This window comes from Melospiza georgiana, chromosome 15 (assembly GCF_028018845.1).
Source record: "Melospiza georgiana isolate bMelGeo1 chromosome 15, bMelGeo1.pri, whole genome shotgun sequence".
Taxonomy (NCBI): Eukaryota; Metazoa; Chordata; class Aves; order Passeriformes; family Passerellidae; genus Melospiza; species Melospiza georgiana.
The window spans coordinates 14536448-14559899 of record NC_080444.1 but is presented as its reverse complement, the minus strand read 5'-3'; the positions used below and the strand labels follow the sequence as shown (position 1 = coordinate 14559899).

The 23452-nt window shown below is 40.5% G+C and overlaps 1 protein-coding gene across 1 annotated transcript in view; it reads left to right on the top strand.

Moving 5' to 3' along the window:
- The window catches only part of SLIT3 (slit guidance ligand 3), a 495630-nt gene that overhangs the window by 52295 nt on the left and 419883 nt on the right, over window positions 1-23452 (top strand). The window contains exon 4 of the mRNA XM_058034755.1: window positions 1335-1406. Within this exon, the coding sequence (XP_057890738.1) occupies window positions 1335-1406 (72 nt within the window). The remainder of the gene's footprint in view (window positions 1-1334; window positions 1407-23452) is intronic.

The window sequence follows — 23452 nt, the reverse complement described above, 5'->3', positions numbered from 1 at the left end:
ACTGGTTCTCATGTGGTGTGTGTAATGCACAGTGCTCGGGCTCTGGGAGCCTGCAGACGCAGCCTTTGATCTGTTGTAGGTGTCAGAAAGAGAAGTTGAAATTCCCCTCTCCTCCATCACCCCTTTGTCTCACAAGACACGTTCATATGGTGGCCATGTGAAAACTCTGCCATATGAAACCCCACAATGTTAGTTTGATCTCAGGAAAGCCTTTCAATTCCAAAAATTCTTGAATTCTGATAGTGAGATTACTCAGCATGCCAGAGAAGTGGAAAGCAGATATGGGGTGCTAAGCAGCAGAGGGTTTATAAAAGCTCCAGGAGTCTTTGGAGATCAAAACTTCAGCAGAAATGGATCTGCTATCAAAGTTAACCTGAAGGTGGATTGGGATCAAAGGGGGCACAAAGCTCTGATATGAATTTTGAGAACAGCTCAGCTTCCCCTTTATGCAGTGGAGATTGATTGTAATTAGCTCAGGTGAACTCATTTTGCAAATAGCATTCATTAGGGCTGTGAGAGCAGGTGAGTGTGTCCATTGAAAAAGAATTGAAGAACAGGATTGTGTCTTGAAGCAGAAGTTCTTGCAGATTTTGCAGGGCTGTCACACATTTTATGGAGAGGAGGCTCATGCTTTTTATAGTTACAGGGCTGGAATAGCTTGGAATAGTTGTTTGCTAAAAACTGGCAAGTTGTCATCAGAGTAAAAACTTGTGTAGTGAGTGAGTAAAAGGGACTAATGTATAAACACTAATCTGTTCTCTAAAATGTTCCTGGAAGAATCTTCAGGATTAATATTCTATTTCAAATCACCATGTAGTCATCTGGTTACCCATATGTTCATATTTTCTACAACAGAGCTCAGGTTTTCCAAGTGAAGTTTCAAGAAAATTCTTTTAAAAAAGCAATTATGTATACTACAGAAATAATAGCTAATCTGGGAATAATCTTGGTTGGTCAAGTTACTGAATTTACTGTGCCTACATTTATTGAAGAAGAATGAAAATCCAGATTCCTGCCAGTAGCTGTTCCCAAAGCAGTGTATGATTCTCAGTAGGCATCCAGAGGAAAATTTAAAAGTTATGTTTTTGTACTCATCCACATTAAAACTTTGTGGTGCCTGTCCTTGACTCCCCACCTCGTGCACGTGGGCAGGTGGTCTACAAGTGACACAGTTTGGCTCCTGTATGAATAAAATGCTCTAGGAATCCAATGGCAAATTCATAGCATGAGGTTTAATGCAATGGGAGCTTCATGTGTTTATGCACAATAGAATAAATTTCTTCAATTGGAAGATAATCTAATCTTTTTTTTTTATTCTGATTATAACTCTTTAGGCGTCTGAACAAGAATAAACTGCAAGTTCTTCCCGAGCTGCTTTTCCAGAACACACAGAAGTTAACTAGGCTGTAAGTATAACCTGATTTACTTTCCTGCGGTGTGTTTCTATTTTCTGTTCCTTATTGTGCAGATTCACATGTTTGTGTTTTGACTGCGGCGAGAGGTTTAATTTCTGTGATATTAAACTGCCACTTAGTAAGGGTTTTTTAGGGGATGTGTTATGTTTGCTTGTGTGTAGCTGTAATTTGGTAGAGCATAAATATCAGAGGGAAGAGAAACCACAGAATTTTTCTGTTCCTCATCCATTCACCAGGATGACGTCAAGGTGACTTATTTTGAATTCTCTCTGTAGAGCTACAGAAACCATAGAAAGTGTTAGGTTCACATATCTGGTTCAGGCTAGATGTCCACAAAGTGCATATACTGATTTTATTTTAAAAATAAGTGCTTATACTTATTTTAAAATAATGGAGGTGGCTACAAATTCTGTAGTTTGGAAAATTATCTTTTCAAGTGAGTCAGGCTTTGCCAGATAGACCAGCAAAGTTATGGCTGCTGCTTCATCAGGCAGAAAGAGGATAAATTATGGACAAGTAAATATTTTTTAATTTGAAATATAAAAACTGTGTTATAAAATGTTTAGATGGCATCAAGACTCACTTCAACAGCAAGAGAAAGATATAATGAACTTGACATTTGTTTTTGGTGGGAAGAGGGAGAGGGTGGTGTTAGAACAATAACTGGACAATTTTCAAAATATATTTTTTTAAATGTATAAAAATAAAATGGATGAGAAGGTGCCTGCATAGTTACTATCAAAAAAGAGTCACCTGCCTTTCCAAAGGAGTAGTCAAAAACTGTTTGAAATAATTTTCTCATCCTGCCAAAGTTTAACTCATGATCCGCACTGCCTTTTTGAAATTTGGTAAAACTGTTATTTTAATGCTTGAGGCTGTTTATGGAAAATTAGATCCTAAGACTTGTGATTTGGTCAGTGAAATTGTGACGTTATTACAGGGTGGCTGAAAAAATTGTCCATTTATGTGGGGTTTTTATAATTGTTTTAATGCATCTATGTGCAACCAAGCTGTTTAGACAGTAAATTTTTCTTCCAGTGGAAATACAAACCACATGGTGATAGTGCAGATTAATTTTGGAATCAGATGACTTTAAAGAAGTAGGATCTTGGTTTGTGTTTAAAAGAGGCAAGGTGAAAAGTGCTGTGCAACAAGTGATATTGACATTTTGGAGAAATTCTCTAATGAACTTCTGGTGTTGTCCAAACTTGCTCATGAAAAACTGTACAGGTCACTGCCATTTTTCTGCAGATATAAAAAATATATTAAAAATATAAGCTATAGATGTGTTTTAGTCTTAAAATCTGCTTGGAAAAATCTTTGTTGGACTTGTTTTGCAAGCTTTGTCATGGCTTTTGAATTCACTAGGATATGTCTGCTGAATGGATCTGCTTGAGCTGAACAATTTGGTTGCATTTCCCAATGTTCTTTGCATGGTTTTGAAATTTCACATCTTGAAACTCCACTTGAGTATAAAGTGTGAGCTGGGACATGGTTGCAGATACCATAATCTGGTCTCTGGAAGGTGCCAGTTGTATTTATTTGTTAGAAGAGTTGCTTGACGTGGGTTGGTTGTCTAAGGACAAGATGACGCTTTCCAGAGAAAAACTTTCACAGAGTTTACCTGGATCCCTACAAATTCCAGTTTAACATGTTGGAAATTGCTCTGAGTGTGGTCTCATTGTACCTGGATGTGAGGAGAGGAGCTCTCTGGTAATTTGTGGTTTCAATGGAATGCTGTGTGTGTTGATAACTTGTGTGCATCTGTCCTTGCGCAAAGAACTGAAGCCAAAGTAGCTGAGGCTGTTCAGTACCACGGTGTGTTTTTCAGTAGGTCATGTAATCATGATGCATTATAGCCCTTAACAGCAAAGGCAATAATTTTGCTTTTAGAATATAAAGATTGTAATAAAGTTCCATAGAATGGAGTGATTAATCTGAAAGCTGTGTTCTGTAATGCCTCCCAACGGGTGCTGTTGGAACATTTGTCTTTATTCACTGACATCCTTTCAGTCTTGCTTACTGTTGAGCAGAGCATTAGATAGATCATTTTAACTCTGTTTGTCAGAAGAAACTCGCTTTTTCTTTTGAAGATACAAGTGTTATATAAATACAGTGTGTATTATAAGCAAATAAATCTTAGCTCAAGTGAACAGTTACAGTTCCAAGGGTAGTTTGGTTGTGTGTTTTTCCGTCATGGGAGAAGAATGAAAAATTTGCTTCCTACTAGAATTTATAAAAATACACCCACACATATATATATATATGGTTGCTCTCTATTGTTTCACGTTGCTGTCTTGGTCCCACTGCTGGTAGATTCAGAGCTGTTGTTTCTCATTTCTGCCCTGCCTTGTGTGAATCCAGCAGTGCCCCTCTGCTCTCGCTGCCTGAGTGCAGGGGCAGTGCTGCTGCATTCCTCCCTGCAGCTGCTCTCACCCGGCCTCTCCAGAAAAAAGCAGAGCTGAGAAAGTGATGAAAGGGCATAAAAGCACTGAAACAAAAATCTATAAGACAGGCTGATGCAGGGGTGAGGTAGATTCTGTGGAATTTACGAGCAGTGAATTTAAATGAACATTAAAAAGTGTAGATAAGGCTGGTCTTAATTTTAATTTTCCACGGTATAGTATAGTACTTCTGCTGCCATATTTTCCAGCTCTTCACTCTGAGTTACTCAGACATTACTCTGTTATTTTCTTCTTAATAATTATAATCCTCATAAAATAGAAAGTCCACAACTCAAGTATTTTAATTTTGTAAGCTTGCTACATCTCCAACAATGCAAAATTTCCAAGAACTAAACATTTCTGTGCAGTATGCCCAGATTGTAAAATTTGGGTTTATTCATTGGACTGAAGAGCTCCTAGTCTTGTTCATGGAGGAAATAAAGATGAATTCTGTGATTCTGAAGCTGCCCTCCCCAGCAGGCATGCAGTGAATGGAGCACAGCCCATGGCTTTGTTAATGAAGGTAGGAGCGGGACTTTTCTGTAAGATAAAGCTAAATAGAAAGATGACATTCTAAGTTTGGTGACATTCTAAGTGTGAAAATGGAGCACATTTATTATCATGGCTAAAATTCGGTGGAGATGGAGTGATGGAGCTGCTTGAACATGCAGGAATTTTGTGTGCTGGGGGGTTTCAGGGAAGACTTGTTAATGTTTCAGGAGTAGTTAAAGGCTGAAAAAGCAACTGAAGGCTTTTCTGTGTGTTCTGCCAGCCGGGCTGAAACCTGGGGCTTTACTGGAGGCACCAGCTTTGTTTCTGTAGGTTGGTATCAGCAGAGTCTCTTCAGCCCTGCTGCTGCTGGCAGTCAGAATGCAGGACCTGGTTTCATGTCAATGATGTGCTTGAAAAGCTGCAGGACAAACCGGGGGGTTCTCCATGTGCACATGGCTTGGGACAGCAGTGCTGCTGTCCCTGATGTCCCCGTGTGTGTCACCAGGTCGTGCTCAGTGCATTCCCACTGCAATCCCCTTTCTGATAACCACTGAAATGGAATTCACAATGTTTCCCAGATTATAACCTCAACCCTCACTTCAACTCCAGGTACCTTTGGCTTTTTTCTCCGAGCCTCTCCTGAATTCTGAGCTTCAGGATATCCTTGAATCTTTTACAGGGCTGGCTGGGCTTCGTTGTCACATCTGGTTGGTATTACCAGCAGGAACATATATAGTGAAATAAACCTAAAATGGAATGTGAGGCGTCCCACAAAGTGAGTTTCTCATAAAGCTTTGAGCCTTTTCTTCTAGAAAGAGTGGCTTTGAGACTCATGGATTTTGTTTGCTTTGGTTTAGATAAGGGTTTTAAGTTTAAGTTGGATGGTGAATGAGCCCTTGATTGGATTCTCTGGTGGAAATGTTTCTCATTGCTCTGTTGCTTTCACTGCCTAGGTTTTAAAGCTTCTCAACTGTTTTATCTGGGATAATTATCTAATAATTCAAAATGCAGGCATTTTTAATGAGAAAACTGAATCAAGGAAAAGACATTTTTAATGAATTGAGAAATAAAAGCATGAAAGATTTTTTTTTAATAGTTTCAGGTACTTACTAATATCTATCCATAAAGGAACAGGTATTTTTAATACAGGTAATGAAATGCATAGAAAAAGTATAATAAAATGAAACATGTAATTTAACAGCTATGAAACTAGGTTTTGATTCTAAGTCAATTATTTCCTTATATCCAAAACAACTTGTGAAATTTATCTGTAAAGGTTGTAAGCAAAGATTTGTGCCTGCTGGAATCCTGTTTCCTTTGTGTGCAAAGCTTGTGTGTAAAATGACTGTAGTGCATCTGCTTTTCACTAAAAAGCAAGTATTCTTGGGGTCCATGAGATACTTATTTATCTTTGGAAACAAAAGGGGGGAACAAGCTCGTTTTCCCACAAACACCCTGTCATGTAAGAATATATTTGTTTCATTGTTGAAGCCTCTATACCTCAGGCTAGCTGCTAAGTAGTCATGGGAAAGCTCCTTTGTGTGTGTGAAAAAAACCTCTTAGAAGGGCTCTAAACTCAAGTCTTGCAGTGAGAATTATTGCCTCTAGCAAATTTATAGCCATGGACTATTTGGGTTGGGTCTATTTACTTTTAATGAACTGCCTTAGTTGCTTCTTGACTGGGCAAACCAGGCTCTGGAAACTTAGATACTGAAACCTGACACCAAAATATCAGGATAGTGGAAGCATCCATTAGACTCTTAAATGATTTTTTTTTACTTTTTGAGCACTATCAGAATCTAGATTTTATTCCAAAAATGAGTGTTTTAGTGTGATTAGTGTTTTAGTGTTTTAGAGCCCTGTGATCCTGAATGGGGACATTTTGGGTCCATGGCTGAGTGCGCCCAATACCTTTGTGTTTAAATTTTCTAGTTGTGGTGTCCCAATGTTTAATCATATTCACTTACAGTTATTTCTAAGTGTTTTATCATATTGGTTTGTCATATTTCTAAATATTTTATCATATTGTTTTATCATATTGTCCCAATGTTTTATCATCTTCATTTACAGTTATTTCTAAAGTAGGCTTAAGTAGCATGGAAACATTATAAAACAAGTTATTTGTTTTAATGAAATGACATTTTCTCTCAGTATCAGGAGCAGCCATTCAGTAATGAGCTGCTTGCTGTTAACATGGTGTCAGTATTTGCAGCACTGTGAGATTTGTCAGAGCTGGATCAGTGGGATGCTTATTTCTCCTCTAGTGGAATATTTTGAAAGTAGATTGATAGATGGATAAAACAGTGAGTGGTACTTGCAGCACACAACACAAATTCTGTGAGTAGCCTTAAAAAGAGGCAATATTTGGTTTTAGCAGAGTCCCAGAATGGTGAGGCTGTGTGCTGGGCTGACCCTGGTGGGACACTGGTGCCCAAAGCTGCTCTGTCACTGCTCTTCTCAGCTGGGCAGGGAGAGAAAACAAAATGAGAGGCTTGAGGGGTGAGATCAGAGCAGGGAGAGATGCCTGACCAGTGTCTGTCACAGGCAAAGCTGACTTGGGGAATTCACTTTACTGACAGTGAAATCACAGCAGGGCAGTGTTTTATGTTTAGAAATTGCTATTTGCCATCTCTTTCCTTGACTTGTTCACTTCCTTATGTGTGCAGTGTGTGCATGTGATTTTGTGTAAGTACTTTCCTTGGATGATTCCTGGTAGGAGCAGCTGGATTTGTTTAGTTATTGCTCTAGTTAGGAGGCTGTAAATACCATGTAAATATGAAGGTGTTGTCACCTTCCCTGAGGACACTGCTGTGCTGCAGTGCCCAGGTGAGTCTGTGCCTCCTGCCTGGCACTGGGTGAGTGCAGTGTGTGTCACATTTTCCCAGTGTTTGCTTTCCTCTGGTTCCTGTGCAGCTCAGATGTTTATTGTAGCCAGGGGTTTGTTGCACATGGCGGATTTTTCCAGGATTTGCTGCTGGAAGCTCTCTGGGAAGTGTCACTGGTGACCCCTCCTGTGCAGCCCCATCCTCAGCCAGCTCAGAGCCCCAAACCACAGCTCCTGCTCAAACTCTTTCATCTTGCGGGTGTCATTACAAGCTGTGCTTGGAAAAGCAACCAGATCATACATTTCTTAGTGTCCTCTTTATTCCTCTGTTTGTTCTCTTTCTAGAGAGAAAGCTCTCCCAGATTGCTCCATTATCATTTCCCATTAAAGCAGGATGCTGACAATTCAATTGTTGCAGGGGTTTGAGTTAGGGTGTTGCCATGACAAAAGAGCATGGGTTTGTAACAGGGTGTTTTTGTGGTTTCATCCACATCCAATAATTGTAGTTTTACTGTGTATAGATCACAGCAGCTCTTTTCAGAAGACAGTAAATAATTACAGTAAGTGTTTGCTGGTCTCTGGGGTGCACTTCTGGCTTGGGAAAGATGTGCATTAGGTCAGGGGCCTGTGCTGCAGATAGCTGGATGACATTTACACCATTTATCAAGCTGAAGTCATTGTACATCTTCTTTTGGGCTCTGCTTGTAAATAATATATTTAATTTTTTTTTATACAAGTACACACCAATTTAATTTGAAGAGTCTAAGGATCTTCTTCTGTCTAAATTAGTGCAGAAAAATAATTAAAAATATAAAATATTTTAAAATTATTATTACTGAAAGTAGAAAACAAAGGAAAACATGTTTAAAGCCAGAAGGCTTCCTCCTCAGGGCTGCTTTTTTTCCCCGTGTGAAATTGGTTCTTTGAAATGATAGTGTGCAGATGTCTTGTTTCCCCTCTTAAGGGAAACAGGCACCACTGGGGAGGAAAGGGTGTTTTTGTGAAAATTGCTGCTGGGTTTTAGTGGCGTCTCCCTTCTAAGGAGGCTCCTATTGCCAACTTGTGATCAGGTCATCTTATTACAAAGCTATTTAAGGGAGTTTGTGGCAAAGGATTATACATTTCCAGAAGAAATGCCACACATGCAGATTAAGCATAAGTCTGCTTTGGAAATAAGTTGTTTTACTCTGTTAGCTGGGTAACTCCTCAATTGCATTTCCAATGGTTTTTTCCTTTGCTATTACTTCCTTTGCATTAAATGTTCCAGTGCTATGAGAATAAATTTTGAAGGGTGACATCTTTTCATTGATAAGCTCAAGAAATCAGGAGGCTCCAAATTAGTGGGATCAATTTGCCATTTAATTATTTGATAATTATTTGCTAGCTTTAGCCATGCTGCTGGGTGTCCATTTCCCTGAATGTTGGGGTTTTCAAAGCACTCTGAGATATATTCAAGTTTCAAATCCAAATGGCTTGGATATAAAACATTAAAAATACTGTAACTGGTTTCTCAAAGCAATCCTGAATAGCAAAATGCTCACACCAAGAGCAGCCCTGTGAGCTCACTAAGTACAGACCATGATTTTGCATCAACAGAGCCCTTGTAAGTAGTTTCTGATGCTGCTTAAAATTTGCCTTATTCTTAGTATCAAACAAGGAATACTGAAAAATTCAGTGTGTGCTCTCAATTAGACATCAATTCCCATCAGAGTTCATTCTTTTTGAGAACATCCTGGAGGTGCTTAGCAAAATCAGGCTTTTGTGAAAACTTGTGCAGGATTTGCTGTGGTTTGAGTGAGTCCCAGCAAGGGCAGCTGGATGGGGGCTGCATGGTCAGTCAGCCCCTGACTGAGAGCTGCACATGCTGAGGGTTCTGGGGGTGGCTCTGTGTGCTCTGCCAGCTCTGAAATGTGTCCTTATTAACTGCCTCCAGCTCCTGTCGTCAGAGTGATGAGTTTAAATGGGGGAAAAACAGTGACAGCTTCTGGTTACCAGGGCTTCCACATGACTGAGCTGTTATGTCTCAAAACACAGCAGTTGTGGGTGGGCATTATTGGCTTGCTGCTTTAGCTTAGGCTTCAGAATTTGGGCTCTTATTTTTTTTATTTTATTTTTTTTTTTTGCTTCTGTGAGCAGCAGTCCAAGTTCTGCAGCTCCTGCAGTGCTGGGTTCTGGTTCCTGGGGTTTGAGTTGTGGTGGTGGCAGGCTTGGTGGCCCCTGCAGGGTGGGTTTGTCTGTGGCACTCAGGGGCTGCTTTGGAGCCTGACCGAGGATTGAGTGGCTGTGGGTTTGCAGCTGGAGATGAATTAGGTTGTATCACAGGTATATTATTACTGGGGGATTCTGATGGTTTATAGGCAGTTTCTTTTCCGGAAACTGGATAACCCTGGTAGTCTGTGCAGCTCTAAGTTTGTCAGGCTCAGATTTACTGCATTTGCTTTGTTCATGTGGCTTTTTTTTGCCTTGCCATTAGAGCTAGTCAGCAAATGTCAGCACATCACGGTGTATGTTATATTATATATACTATATATATAGCATATATATAATATTCTATATAATATATATATACTCTATATATTATATAGTATATTATATATACTATCCATATTGCTGTATGGATATTGCTTTTCTTGTTTGAAAACTTCATTTGAATCAATTAGTTGTTATGTGAAAATTTTTGCCTTTCCCCTTCAGCCTGAAAAAGCTGAAAAGTGTTTTCCTGAGTGTTCAGTGCTTCAGAGCTGCTGGAGGCTGGTCCATGAGCAGTGGGAAATTCACTTGTAAATTGTCATTGCTGCAACTAGGAGACAATGCAGGGTGAATATGATTGTCTTTTCCTTCTGGAGAACAGAGATTAGAATGCATTTGGCATTATTTTCACACTGAGGCAGTTTCCTCACACAAAGCAAATGTAGGAACAGATTGAACTGATGACCTGAAGTGCAGACATCTCATCTACGCAACAGGAAAAATATCATAATGATAATGTAAATATTTCTGCTGCTTTCCATAATAGACTGTCATCCTGAGGCCAAAGAGGAGTTTACATTCATCCTCTTGTAAAAGTCCTTTCAAATACTTTGGAAATATGTTGCAGATAATGAGAATTTCTTTTGGTGTGTGTGGATAGTGGAAGTAGGGGGCATGATCACTGGTGCAGAGATACTAATGAGTGTTAAATTACAAGTGCTGCATGGGAAATCTTGATTTTCATCAGTGTCTTTAAAAAGAAAAGGCCATTTCCCATCAGCAGTTTTCTGGCTGCAGCTCTCCTGGTTGTTCCATGGCAGCAGAACCCTGATTTACCTACAGACATTTATGGCCCAGTCAGAGTGCCCCATGAGTTAAGGGTTTGGTGGATAAAATGATGCAAGGCCAAATACATCCTTGTTTTAATTATCATTTGATTTTCTTCTTGAAATCTGCAGTGTGTACAAGGGGAAGCTTAAGTGAGGCTTTCTGGAGCTTTTCCATGTGTTTCACAGGGGTAACAGGCCATGCCTGTTTAAAGTATTTCAGACACTTAAAGGTCCTGAAAATGAAAGCTGCTATTACTTTTAAATGCACTGGGTTTGCTTTTGAAATACAGTCATAAATGCTCCAGGATTTCATTTTGATTCCAGTGCCTGCAGTTGGGAGAGCTGTGGGATTGTAGCCTGGGGCTGTGTGTGCCTGTGAGAAGGGTCAGGAGCTGAACCAGGGGATTTGATCTGGAGCCTGACACAGCCCCACGTCCCCAGAGCAGACTGCACTGTAAAACTTACAAGGGCAGAAAATATTCATGAAACAAAATTAAAATAACCCGTGCAAGTCATTAAATGTTACAGGGCTATGAGAGTAAATTGGCAAGGGTGGTTTATCATCATCTTGCTCTCATGGCTAAGACAAGGATGTTGTACAAGGTGGGCCTTTGAGCTGATTTTATTTCTTCACTCAGTGTAACACACTGAAAACAAAAGGTCACAGCACTATGTGTTATACAAAGTTCATGAGCTGATTTTTAATGTTTCCCTTATATAATACTTTGGAACTTAGTGAGATTATTCAAATATACCCTAATTGCCACTGTTGAATGTTGAGATTTTCTACAATGAAAATGCAAATACTAGTGAGAAAATGGACTGAAGCATATTTGAAATTAAGTACCTGCCTTTTGCTCTGCTCTGTTAAACTCCCTGATGGGCTGTTGCTAAAGACATCTATGAAATGTTTTCCTCAGGAAACAGCTGATATGAATTTAGTCCATTCCTATTGATCTACGAAGGAATGTTAAGTTTAATGTTTTGAATGGTTTCCATGCATGGTACAACATCAGTGCTCAGTGAACTGTGAGGGGAAAAATGCTGACAAGAAAAGCATCCGATATGAAACAAAATATTGTGCTTATAGAGTTAGTTCCTTTTGTTGGGAGAATAATCCTGTGTCCTACCACACAGCCACAGGAACAGACCTGCCTGTAAGTTCTGATAATCATCAGAATCAGATGAAAAATCAGTCAGCCCTGCCTCACTGTCCTTGCTGGGACTGAAGAGGGCTGCTGAGTGCCCTGGGACATACAGTCTCTGAGCCCCAAACTGATTTCTTTACAACAGGCATATGCACAAAGTGACTGTATCTTCAAAAGCACTGGATGGAATATTTGCTTTTTCACCTTGAGTTTGTACTACCCTGCTCTCCTTTCTCCCAGTAACTCCTTGATTAACCCCATACCTTAGAATCCCTCACTGGGAGCAGAGCTGATGGTTGTTGTGCTGGGTTTTTCCCTAGGACCTTTTCTGCAGAAGTAGCAGCCTTTGCAGTGCCTTGGTGTTATCTGATCCCAGAACTTGCTGGTCCGCAGGAGGTTTTTCTCTTAAACACCTCCCCTTCCTTGGCTCCTGCTGGAGGAAGGGCTGCACTGCAAACACCACCCTGGGACAGTGCCTGCCACTGCAATAAACCCCAAATCCGTGTCCTTTGCTGGGTTTGTGGGGAGGACACGATGGCACACCCCAGTGTGAGCCAGGGATCTCAGTGAGGCTCTTCTGGTGCTGCCATGGGATGGGAAATGCCCAGCTGTGCTCCAGAGTGTCCCTGCCTCTGACAGGAGCTCACATTGCTAAGGTGGGCTGCTCACTTTGGGCTCCCAAGGCAACATTTGTGGGGTATTTTGATAAAGTGTAATTTACATGCATCAGTAATTGCAGGCTCCAGAGGGACCATGGTTATTTTTTTCCTGACAGGACAGAAAACAAATTTCCCATAAGCCTGGGGAATGCAACATGCCACTTGCCCCAGTTGGTGGTGAACTTCAAAGGAAAACAATGTTTCCTTTTTACTGCCCTCGGGTTTTGCACTATTTTATCTCCAAAACTGGCATTTCAATTGCTTGAAGGGAATTATTTTCCTTCGCTGCTTGTTACTCTATTTTTCCCAAATGGCATTGCTGGTTTTTAAAAATGAGGACCACCTCACTCTCATGCAGCTGGAGCTTATTCCAACTCCTCTTTAATGAGGTAAACCCATTTCATTGTGTTTAAATAAGCACATGAACAAAGGGCCAGTTGCTGGGCTGGCCTGTGGATAGCTGTGGCTTACAGCAGGCCATGTGTCGGGTGTCAAACTTGGCAAAAATATCAGCTAGGCTGTTTTTCACTTTGTACTCAAGGTTTGTAAATAAATACAGCTCTATGGAAAGTGTAAATGATATACCTTTAAAAGTTGAGACTTCTTTATTACCAGTCTGTTTTTTCCACCTCTGTAAATTCACTGCAGAAAGTCCTTGCATTCTAAAGAATGAAATGAAAAGGGGGAAAGGATTCCCCTCTTCCTGTAGGGCACATTGAACATGCCATGGAATATGGAAAAGTGAAGATTTGTCACTCTGGCTTGACTCTGTAGCCTTGCCCTGAAAATGAGGAGGGAATTCAGTGAGCAGAGACTTTCTGAGGCATTTCTCTGTGTGTGCCCCAGTGTTTGAGTGTCAGGCTGGCAGCAAGAATTCCAGAGTGAGCTGCACTCTGGGCTTTCAGCCTGGCCTCTCCCTTATGTACAGTGACCTAAAAGATTAACACAGTTAAAAACTGAGGGGAAGCAATTTTTATGTATGAAAATGTCCAGTATTCATAAAGAAACAAGCTCTGGCAGCTCCTAGTGAATATTCAGAGGGTTGCTGGGGATGCCGGTGTGCTGAATGGCCAGTGATAATGCTTCTGTGTAACTTTAAACTGCACTTTTTAAATTATGCAGTGCTTAGATACTTCATTTAAGTTATTATTTAAGTAAATTTCCACAATTGACTTCATCTGCACAGGTTGGGGGGGATTAGTTGAAGAAATAATCAGTGGCTTGTCTTGGATCAGCAGTCACTGGGTTGTCAGGAGTTTTTTCCCCACTAATGTGCCTGCTTTTTAGGGTTTTCATATTTAGCATTATGTTAGCCAACCCATTTGTTTCTTTCTCCTGTAGAAGGAGATTTTTCTGGTTTTCTTGCCAGAAATATAAGAATATATACATACAACACAATATAAGAAAGAATGGAGCATATTAACCTCATCAGCATTTAACTGGCTGTGTTGTGAGTGGAAAGTTGAACCATATGACCACAGAGGTCCCCTACAACCTGAAGGATTCTGTGGTTAAATATGTTATTTTCAGTATTTAATGCTTGGGCTTGGAAGCTTTTAGCTGGTTCAAGGTTTGGCAGGTACTGTGGATGGGATACCAGACTATGGAGTTTTTCTTTTTTTGCCCCTCTTCTATTCAGAATGAAAGATTAAATGTAGCAGACAGTATTTTTGTGGGTGCTGGAAGAGCCTGTGCCCAAGAGGTGCAAGGCTGTGCTCATCATCAGGATGTTGGAGTAGGAGATGTTGGTTTTCAACTCCCACAACCCTGGAAAGCCATCAGGAGCCAGAACTGATGAACTGCTGCTGAGGAAAGGAAATTTTAGCTGTGTCCCACCCTAAATTGTGCTGTTTGAATCTACTTTTAATGTTGACTTTGGTGTCCTTTTCAGAGGTAGGATGTGCCTTACTGCTCAGTGTTTTTTAATTTTATCTTCTTGCATCTTATTGTGGGAGGAACTTATTCTCTTAATCCCTTTTGTGAATGTGTCTGGTTTCTGCTTTGCTTAGAGCCAGCCTGTAAAAGCCGAGTGGCTGTGCTGGGGCCATTGTGTAACACAGGCAAAGAGATTCTGTTTGAAAATCGGATAAAAAAGAAAAAGGGAGGATAGTGGAAATGGCTCCTGTACTCAGGGTTTTCCTTCCCAAGATCCTGTGAAATGGGCTTGGCATGGATGGAGAATCCAGGTTTTCCTACAGGAGGAGGGATTTCAGGACTGGCTGCTCTGTGTTCACATCCAGGGGTAAAATCTGGCAGAAGGGCACGTTGGGCTCAACCTCCCATTATCTGAGAACATGGCCTTTGAATTTAAATGTTATTAACTTAGTTTCAGGTTGCGGCTACAGGAAAAGGTTGGGTCTCTTTCTCATCTTAATCTGATGATCTTGATTTAATTTTTGAATTTATTTCCAAACAGTCTCTAAGGTAATGTTACTACAACATCAGCAATCTATTTAAATTACAGAAAAATCCCAACTATTTTTAAAAAAAGTGGTTAAAAGGAAATGATGTCTGAGTGTCCACTGGGTTATGCTGACTTTCAGGCTTTTTTTAAGCTGCTGCAGCCCTGTGCCCATGCCACAAATGTGGTTTGTGTGTGAAGATTCAAATGGGCCCAACCAATTATTTCATGATTTTGCAACTTGTGGTGAAGCTCCAGCTAAGAAAAATACAACACCAATTCTTGCATGATGATACTGGTGATACTTCCCTCTGACAATGAAAGGAAGGATTTCTTAAAAGTGTCTTCAGGAAGGCTCAGCTTGACTCATTTATTTAAGTTACTGAATTACAAACTGTTACTTTAATGTGTAAACCAAAAGGGTTTTTTCAAGTAGTGGTTTTTTTTTCCCCCCCAAAAGTGGGGGGTTTTTTGTGAGTTTTTCTGGCAGCCATCTGTATACAAAATATTAAAACAAAAATTCCAAAATCTCACATTTGTGTTATGCAGATTAATTAGTTTGGAGTTCTTGGCTATTTGGCCAAAGGAATGATTTATGCTGTGGAGACTGCCATGCCAGGGACAGGTAATATGTGAAGTAACTGTTAAATATGTGGATGAGACAAGTACTTCAATTCTAGGAAGATTTATTTTTGAAGAAAAAATGAGATATTTAAAATGTTTTTCTGATTTAATTTTATTTCTGTAATAAAAGACAAATTCAGTTTGTGAGTTGATTAGAACCATATAATATTGTTTAGTGGTTCCTCATTTTATATTTTCACAGACTAAAGACAGACATCACCTCATAGTCCTGCATCTTAAATAATTCCAGATAGCATAATTATCTTTAATGACTTAATTATTAAATTATTCTCTACTTTGTCATTCTGAAAGGATTGCAAATAATTGAGTACACACTTCACACAGTAACTTCTCATGAGCCCGTACATCCCACTCCTTACCATGTAGTGATGGTGCTTATTGAGACTAGCACATTATTGATTAACATTTCATAGGGTTATGCACTTTATAATTCCTATGAGAAAATGCAGAAATTACAGTTGCTGTGCACTGCTCTTATTCCTTTGAATTACCCCAAGGCACCTGAGTATTTGAATGAAAGGATGGATAATGTGGGTTTTTTTGCTTATTGTCAGCTATCATCCCTTGCTAAAACACATTTAGAGATTTTTATGGGACTTACGGCTCTTTTCTGCAGAATTTTGTGTAGGTGTGAAAAGCTTGGTAGTATTTATTTCACTTGTAAAAATATTAGAGCACAGAAGAGTGATCCATGTACTGAGAGAGGAGCCAGAACTGGCATCTGCCAGCCTGGAGGAGGATTTGGTGGCAGTTTTGTGTTCTGCTGTGGCACTTTGGGTTTTTCCAGGCTAAGTCATGGCCAGAGGAGCTGGGTGGGGATTCCTGATCCGGGTCCTGGTCCTGCAGTGGTCAGAGTGAGTTATCCCAGGCCTGCCCATCTCCTGCAGCTCTGCAAGCACACATTGCTGAACGGCCTGAAATCACAACTGGCACCAGAGGCCATCATTATAAACCCCTGGGAAGAAATGCAGTCCTTTTGAACTTCTGCTGGCTGTTGAAACAAACCCCACCCAACCAAAAAAAACTAAAATCAGACAATTAAAGAAAAAATACAGCTCTGTCTTATGTTTTTGCACAGCAGAGTGCATGTTCTATGGACCACAGATATATATGTATGTAAATATAAAGTTACAGAGAGTCAGAAGAGCAGCTGGGGCTTAAATTCTGCATTCCTGGTGTTTCTGGTTGTGTCTCTTTGCACTGAACTTGCTCAGGTGTGTGCAGAGTCCCTCTCCTGGAAATCTGACATTGTTCTGCTCAGCATTTCAAACTGTGTTAGGGAATAAAAATCCTGCATGGAAGAACATTGCTTCAGGGACTGTAAGTTGAGTGTGTGAAATGATTTTTTTAGAAGTCCTGCCAGAAAATATTAATTATTAAATAATAAGGCAAAAAAAATACCTGTTAAGGGCAAGGAATTTTGGAATGTGGTGGGCAAGACTCGGTGTCCGGATTGGATTTTCAGTTGTTGAATTAAGTGTATTATTTAAACAGCTTGGATTCATGAGGATTGGATGGCGTTCTGAATTAAGTGACTTTGTGTGGGTTAGTTTACTGTTAGACAGCCCTGGTGTTAAGAGCTGGTGATTTATTTTATTGTAGGTAGCCAAGCATCTTTGTGTGCTGGTTGTTCCACATACACATACATTTTACTCACCCTCTTGGTAGGTACTTTTTTCCATCCCTGCTCTTGCATATGTTGTGCTGCTGCTGAGTTGCTCTTGGAAACCATTTCTTAGTATGGACATTGGGACTGTTCTTCAGGGAAATGCAGTGCTTAATAAAAACAGCATGTAATGCAACAGCCCAAATGATTACCAATGTGCATACTATTATGTATTCCATAAAAGTGTTACAGTAATGCTGCTCTTTGCCTTCAGCCTGCTGTACTATTGGCATATTATATAAATAGCCAGCTCTTGAGATACTTGGGAATTTTTGAATGAAAGCTTTTGTAGATTTAAAAATCGCTGGGTTTGGATTTTAATGGGAATATTGGGAAAATCAGACACTACTTGAACTGTCTGAGGCCATTACAGAATAAGTAAATTCTAAAAAGACTGCATTGTGATCGTTCCTGTTCCTGAAGCAGTGATGTTTTTTCAGCAGTTGTAAATCAATGATTAAATAGTCTCTTGGTATAGAGCAGGGACACAAAGGGTTCAGCTGTGCCTTGCCTTGAAAAGTGATGGAATTTTTTGGTTAAACACAATGAACTTGAAATGGTGAAATCTGAGTGAGTGATCTAAATAATTTTGTTGCAATTTTCTTCAACGCTTACAATGCCCAATTTTTGTGGCATAATAGAAGGACACAGATCAGAAATTGAGTTATGGCTCCTGACAAAATGGTTCCTGATATTAATAGAAAGGAATAAAATAAATTGGAGCCGTTTTTATGAACCGCTGAAGAGAATGTGTGATGGTGAGCATGCAACAGCAGCCAGGCTGGAACAGAAACAGGCCTTGAGTTTATGAGCTTGAGATAAATATTTAAAAATGCCATTTCACTACGTGCAGGGTGCATTTCTCACATTTAAGTTTGGTTTCCTTTTAAAGTGTGTGTCAGATAAGAGCACCTGCTACTGCTGCTGGTGGCAGGTCTGGAAGCCCCGAGGTGGCCAGGGAATGGCAGCCAGGAGGCAGAAAATGGTTTAAATGGTTTCAGTCTGGGCTGGGTGGTGAGGCTGAGAGGGCCAGTTTAGGAGAATTTCAGCTATGTCATGGGAAATGGCCACAGCCAGACTTGTGATTAGCAGCAGAGAGCAAATCCTCTGGGTCATTGCCAGGGTTCAGGAGGGCAAAACACTGCTGGGCTATCAAATTGTTGCCATACTTTGTTTAAAGAAGGAAGGGAGGGGAAATATAAGTGGGGAAAAAGAAAAACAACTTAACAAAGAAGCAGATGATTTTGTTGGGTGTCAATTGTGCCATCATTTTAGTGCTGCTGACATGGACATCCTGAGGACAGACAAGGGCTGGACCAAGTGCATTCAAATATTGAAGGGGCTGAGGAAATCTGAAAAGTTAATAGCTACTCATTTGTTTGGGATTTTTCTCTTTGGATTAAAAGAATCTTCTCAGAAATTGCACTGATTTTTTTCTTCTTATAAAATCTACCTGCATTAAGGGTGTTTATATATTACTGATCCCAAAATGACTTAAAGCTGATTTTTCCGTATCTTAAATGCAAAGATATCATGTGGCATATTGAGGGAGTATGAAAAAGTATTTTACCCTTTTTTTAACAAATGACGACAGTATATTCTGAAAGGACACTAATTAGAGCCAAAAGCAAAGTGGACAACTGCAAGTACTCTCAGTATACTGAAATCCATTGGTTTTTTCTGGTGTGAGGCAAGCTGTTGTAAGTACCTGCTGTATTGGTCAGACCTGCTGAGTGTGATTTGTGAGGGCACTCAAGCAGGAGTTTCCTGGTTCTGGGACCTTGCAGCTTTCCAAGCTAAACCTCTTTATTCATTCACCTCAGGTGAGTAAACAGAGCTGTTTTGTTTTGCCATTCTGTGGTTGCTCCCCAAACCACAGGGCCAGGGCTCTTGATCAGCTCTTGGCCCAGAGAGTGGAGGAGCTTGTGCCACCTGAGACAGGTGGTGCTGACCACAGGCAAACCCTTTTGTCACTCTGATTGTCTAAGATTTTCTAAGCCTTCTGATGTTTATGTTCTTGTAGCAAACTTTCTCACACACTTTCTGTAAATAACTTATTGTTTTGTATTCTTTTCTGGAGGAAGAGAAATTTGATGGACTGTTGGTTTGTCCAGTGTCATTGGAGAGGTGGCACTGTCATCCTCCACTCTACTGTCACTTTTGGAAATCTATAAATGTTGGAGTCAGAAAATAAAAAGTTCCTTTTTTTTTACCTTGGGAAGGGCAGTGAGTCTGTGTTGAGTTGTTCCGTGTCCTATAGTGACACCCTTTCAATTTGTGCTCACCCCATTTGTGCAGCACTCCAAGGAGCCTGTGGATCAGGCCTTACATGGTGCTCCAATTTACTTTCTGATCTCTAGGCTTTTATTTATTTCTTGTTCCCTCACAATTCTAATGACATTTCCAGTTGATCTTTCTGATTTTTCATTTCCTTACACGTTTCACCTTTCAGTAAATACAACCCCACATTCTTTTGAGTAACAGAAAACTTACGCTAAAAGCGAGTCCCTGCAATTTACATGTCAGTAATTATATTTTGCTGTATTAATCTGATTGTTTGAATTAATCCATCCAGCCTATTTGTTCAGTAAATGCAGAACAGTTACAGGTTAGTGTTTCAAGAATAACACTGTAAATGAGCAGAGCTTTGCAGACTTCTATGCCAAGTGCTGTCTAGGTGGAGAGTTCTTTCCCACACAGAGCTGTCCTTCCCCCACTCCTCTGCAGCAAAGGGAATCAGAAGCATCACCCATGACTCATGGCACAGAGCTTGATATCTGCTGTGGAAGCTGGGGACTGTGTCTGCCTTAGCCCCACATGTAAATGTGGGACTGTTTGCTGATCTGTTGAGTGTTTATATGGATGGAGGACAGCATTCTAAGTCTTCATGGTGATAACACTGATGCATTTGGGTTGCCTAAAACCCAAGCCTAAGAAGGTGTAAGTAGTATCTATAAAGTATCCAGTGTGAATCAGGGTTGATTTTGGTACATTTCTTTGCAATGTTAGCAGTTGAATGTCAGCAGTCAAGTAGGCTCTTGTTAATGCTTGAGATTGATGGGTTGTCTCTTAAAAAAAACTCGGTTTCCTAAATGAGAATTCATTCACTCAGAAGCAGTAGCCAGGTTTTTCCCAGAAAGCAAGCTGTTCACTTGAGGTGACTTCTGAGTCTGGTTTGGCCTGAGACTTTGGGCTTTAGGTGTGTTTGATTCCTAAAGGATAAATGGAATGGATAAGCACAAAGTGTGTGTCTGTTCTGTGCTGTCATCAGTGGCTCCACTGAAGACTCTGTTTGCACAGAGGGACATGCAGGGCCTCAAAGGCAGCTCTGAGGAAATCCCAAACTCTTAGCTCAGGGATTAAGAGGTCACCAAAGAACCTCTGGGCACATAATCCTGGAGGCAGAGGCTGAGGCAGGGCTATGCTGTGGTGCTGGCTGTGTTCCAGGGCAACCAGTGAGAAAATGTTCCTGCTGCTTTTGGTAAATTTGGGGATGAAATGGAGAGAGGAACAGGTATGAAATGTGAACTCTGTTTGCACAGTGACATGCAGGGCCTCAAAGGTAATTCTGAGGAAATTCCAACCTCTTAGTTGAGGGATTGAGAAGTCACCAAAGAACCTCTGGGCACATAATCCTGGAGTCACAGGCTGAGGCAGTGCTGGGCGTGTTCCATTGCAACCAGTGACAAAATATTACTGGTGCTCTTCACAAATTTGGGGATGGAGGAAGGAACAGGTATGAATTGTGGGACAGTCCTCAAAGGATGGAGAGGTAACAGAGCTACCTAGAAACATACAGGAATTTCTCAAAGTTTTCAGCATTCTTAAAACCAGATGAAAGCCTAAAAATGCCCAGATCTGTAGAAGAGATTTGCAGTGTGAGTGCATGAATACCACAATGATCGACACAGTCACTTTGAAGTATGTTTTTAATTATGTTGTTTTCATGTAGTGCTGCGTGTGAAATGTTTTGATCTCACATAGGAGGAAGAGTTAGGTCTGTAACAACCTCATGAATGGTGTGAGAGTGCTGTGCAGTGTGTTCCTGTGCCTGGAAAAACTGGCATCTTGTTCCCTGTCATCAGCTCAAGATGCGAAAAGGAAATGTACAACTGCTGAAAGTTGTGCAAAGAATCTGCTGAGGAATCTTCTGTCTTTGAAGATCTCCATATGGGAGGTATTCATGCATGTTTTGAAGATGACTTGGTTCTTGGGATTCCTGAAGGTATTAGGGAGGAATGAGTGTAGCAGGCTTGTGTTTGGCAGCAGTTTAACAGCACAAAGCAAATCACAAATGCATAAATATGGTAAGTTATTGTCTCTGTCAAAGCTGAGCACAGTTAGAAAGCTCTGTCCAGCTGTGATCTGTGTGGTCTGGCTCCTGGCAGTCAACATTCTGAAGTGTAGAAGTTAATGTTCCAGAAACTTATCTGCAAGGAGCTGTCTGAGCTCCTGATGGGCAAGGTTTGTGTTGTCAGAGATCAGATCGTGTTGTTCTGATAGCAAACCATCCATCTTGTTCCTGTTTGCTGCCTTGTTCAAGTCAGGATAATTTCCAGATTAATGTGCCTTCCAAGCACTGAGAGTGCTGAGCTTCAGTTGCTGGAGGGAAAGGTAAGCTCAAGGAGTTATTTGATGTGAAAATACATGGCTTGAAAATCATGAAAATTTCTAAAGGGAGAATGTGAAAGAGTAACTGGAGTTCAGAGAGAGACTATAAATTGCACCTTGAATGGAATTCCATGCTGGGCTCAGAACTAGACCTATAGAAAACAGATTGTGTACCCCTTAAAGGTAAGAAAAATCTGCTTCTGTTTCAATACAGTCTTTTTCCCCTGTATGCACCTTGCTGAATTTGTAGTTGCACCCTGCAGCATCTCCCCATTGCTCAGCTCTGTCCTCCAGATTCCTCCTGCAAACCCTTCTGGTTGATGGCAAACTGATCCCAAATAGCCACAGTTTTTAATCAGTTCTGGAAACATACAGAGCTGCATGATGCTGTTTATGGCCCACCTCCATATCAAACTTGATTAAGGTAATTAATTTTCAATAGCAGTTGCTGCAAATCCCAGGAAATACTTTATTTTTGTGGCTTTGAGGATATTCTCTGAGAACAGATGCAGTGTGTGGCAAAATGAGAGATTCCTCCCCTCTCCTGCACGATAAAGGGGAAAAAAGGACATTAAAAAGAAAGGCCAGAATCAGCCTCCATTCTGAGGCAGGTGGAGCAGGGCTGTTGGGTGACCATGGAAAAAAGCTCCACAATTGTGAGAGTGGGTGATTTTCGTTGGGCAAATCAACCCCTTAGTCGGGGAATTGTGGTTTTGTAAACAGGATGCACTAGATTTACTTTTTGAACACTTATTTATTTTAATATTACTTCAAGCTCTTCCAGCCTCATCTTGATTTCCTTGGGGCTAGTTTGTTGCTGGGGTTTTCTTTGCACCTCACATCCCTATTTGGATTTCTGTGTAGGTTTTCTGTATTTCTTCTGAAATAAAGTCCCTGAGGATGCCAGGTGAGAGCTGCTCTCCAAGTAACAACCAGCAGAAAGGGGGAGAGCTGGTGATAAAGGACAAATTGGGTTCTCTGTGTGGGTGGTATCTAAAAGCATTTGCCCAGACTTTTATATCATGAGCTGCAAGTCAGTTGTGTGTATTTCCAGTGACTTTATTCTGAATTAAGGTGAGCTGGTAGACATGCAGATTTAGAGCTTAAATGCTTCTCAGCTACAGTGCTTCTGGTGAAGTTCTGCTGTTTTGCCACAAAGCAGATGGAGCTTTACTAAGGTGTTTCATAAAAATTCTGGGGATGGCTTTGACAGACAAATCAGGAGGAGAATTTAGCACTCAGATGGCTCTAAGCTGTCCCAGGAAATTCTGAGCAGAATTCTCTCTCTCTGGTGATTAAATAAATCTCCTTAGAGTAGGGACTGTGAATGTTGGATTCAGAGAAGAGTCTGCTGCTTCTGTAGCCATGAGACATAATTGAATGTAGTGTTTAATTCACAAGGATGTTTTCTGAGTGATGTTTGGGCCACAGGAAGAGAACCAGGCTGTACTACTCCAGGTGTGAATTTTTTGAGGATAAATTTGAATTTTTGTTTGATGTTGAGCATTAACATCAGCTAGGCTGGGTCTAGTGGTGGAGTGCACTTATGGGTTTAGTATTCAGTAAATGTCTTGTAAGCAGAAAATTTACTCCACAGCTTGACCATCTCTGCTTTTCCTGAGCAAAGCCAAGGTGAGCCAAGATCTTAATTTCAACCTGTGGAGAAACCTTTTGGCCTCCTTTGTATAAAATGATTGAGTTGTCAATTCCTTGTAACTTTGGTTTGGTTTTGGTTTTTTTTTCCCTCATTTGACTTCTCACTAGCAAAGATTGTCTCACAAGCCTATGTGTCTCAGTAAATGTTGTGTGAAATTAGAGTTCTGTAAGCTCATGGTTTTCTTTGTCCAT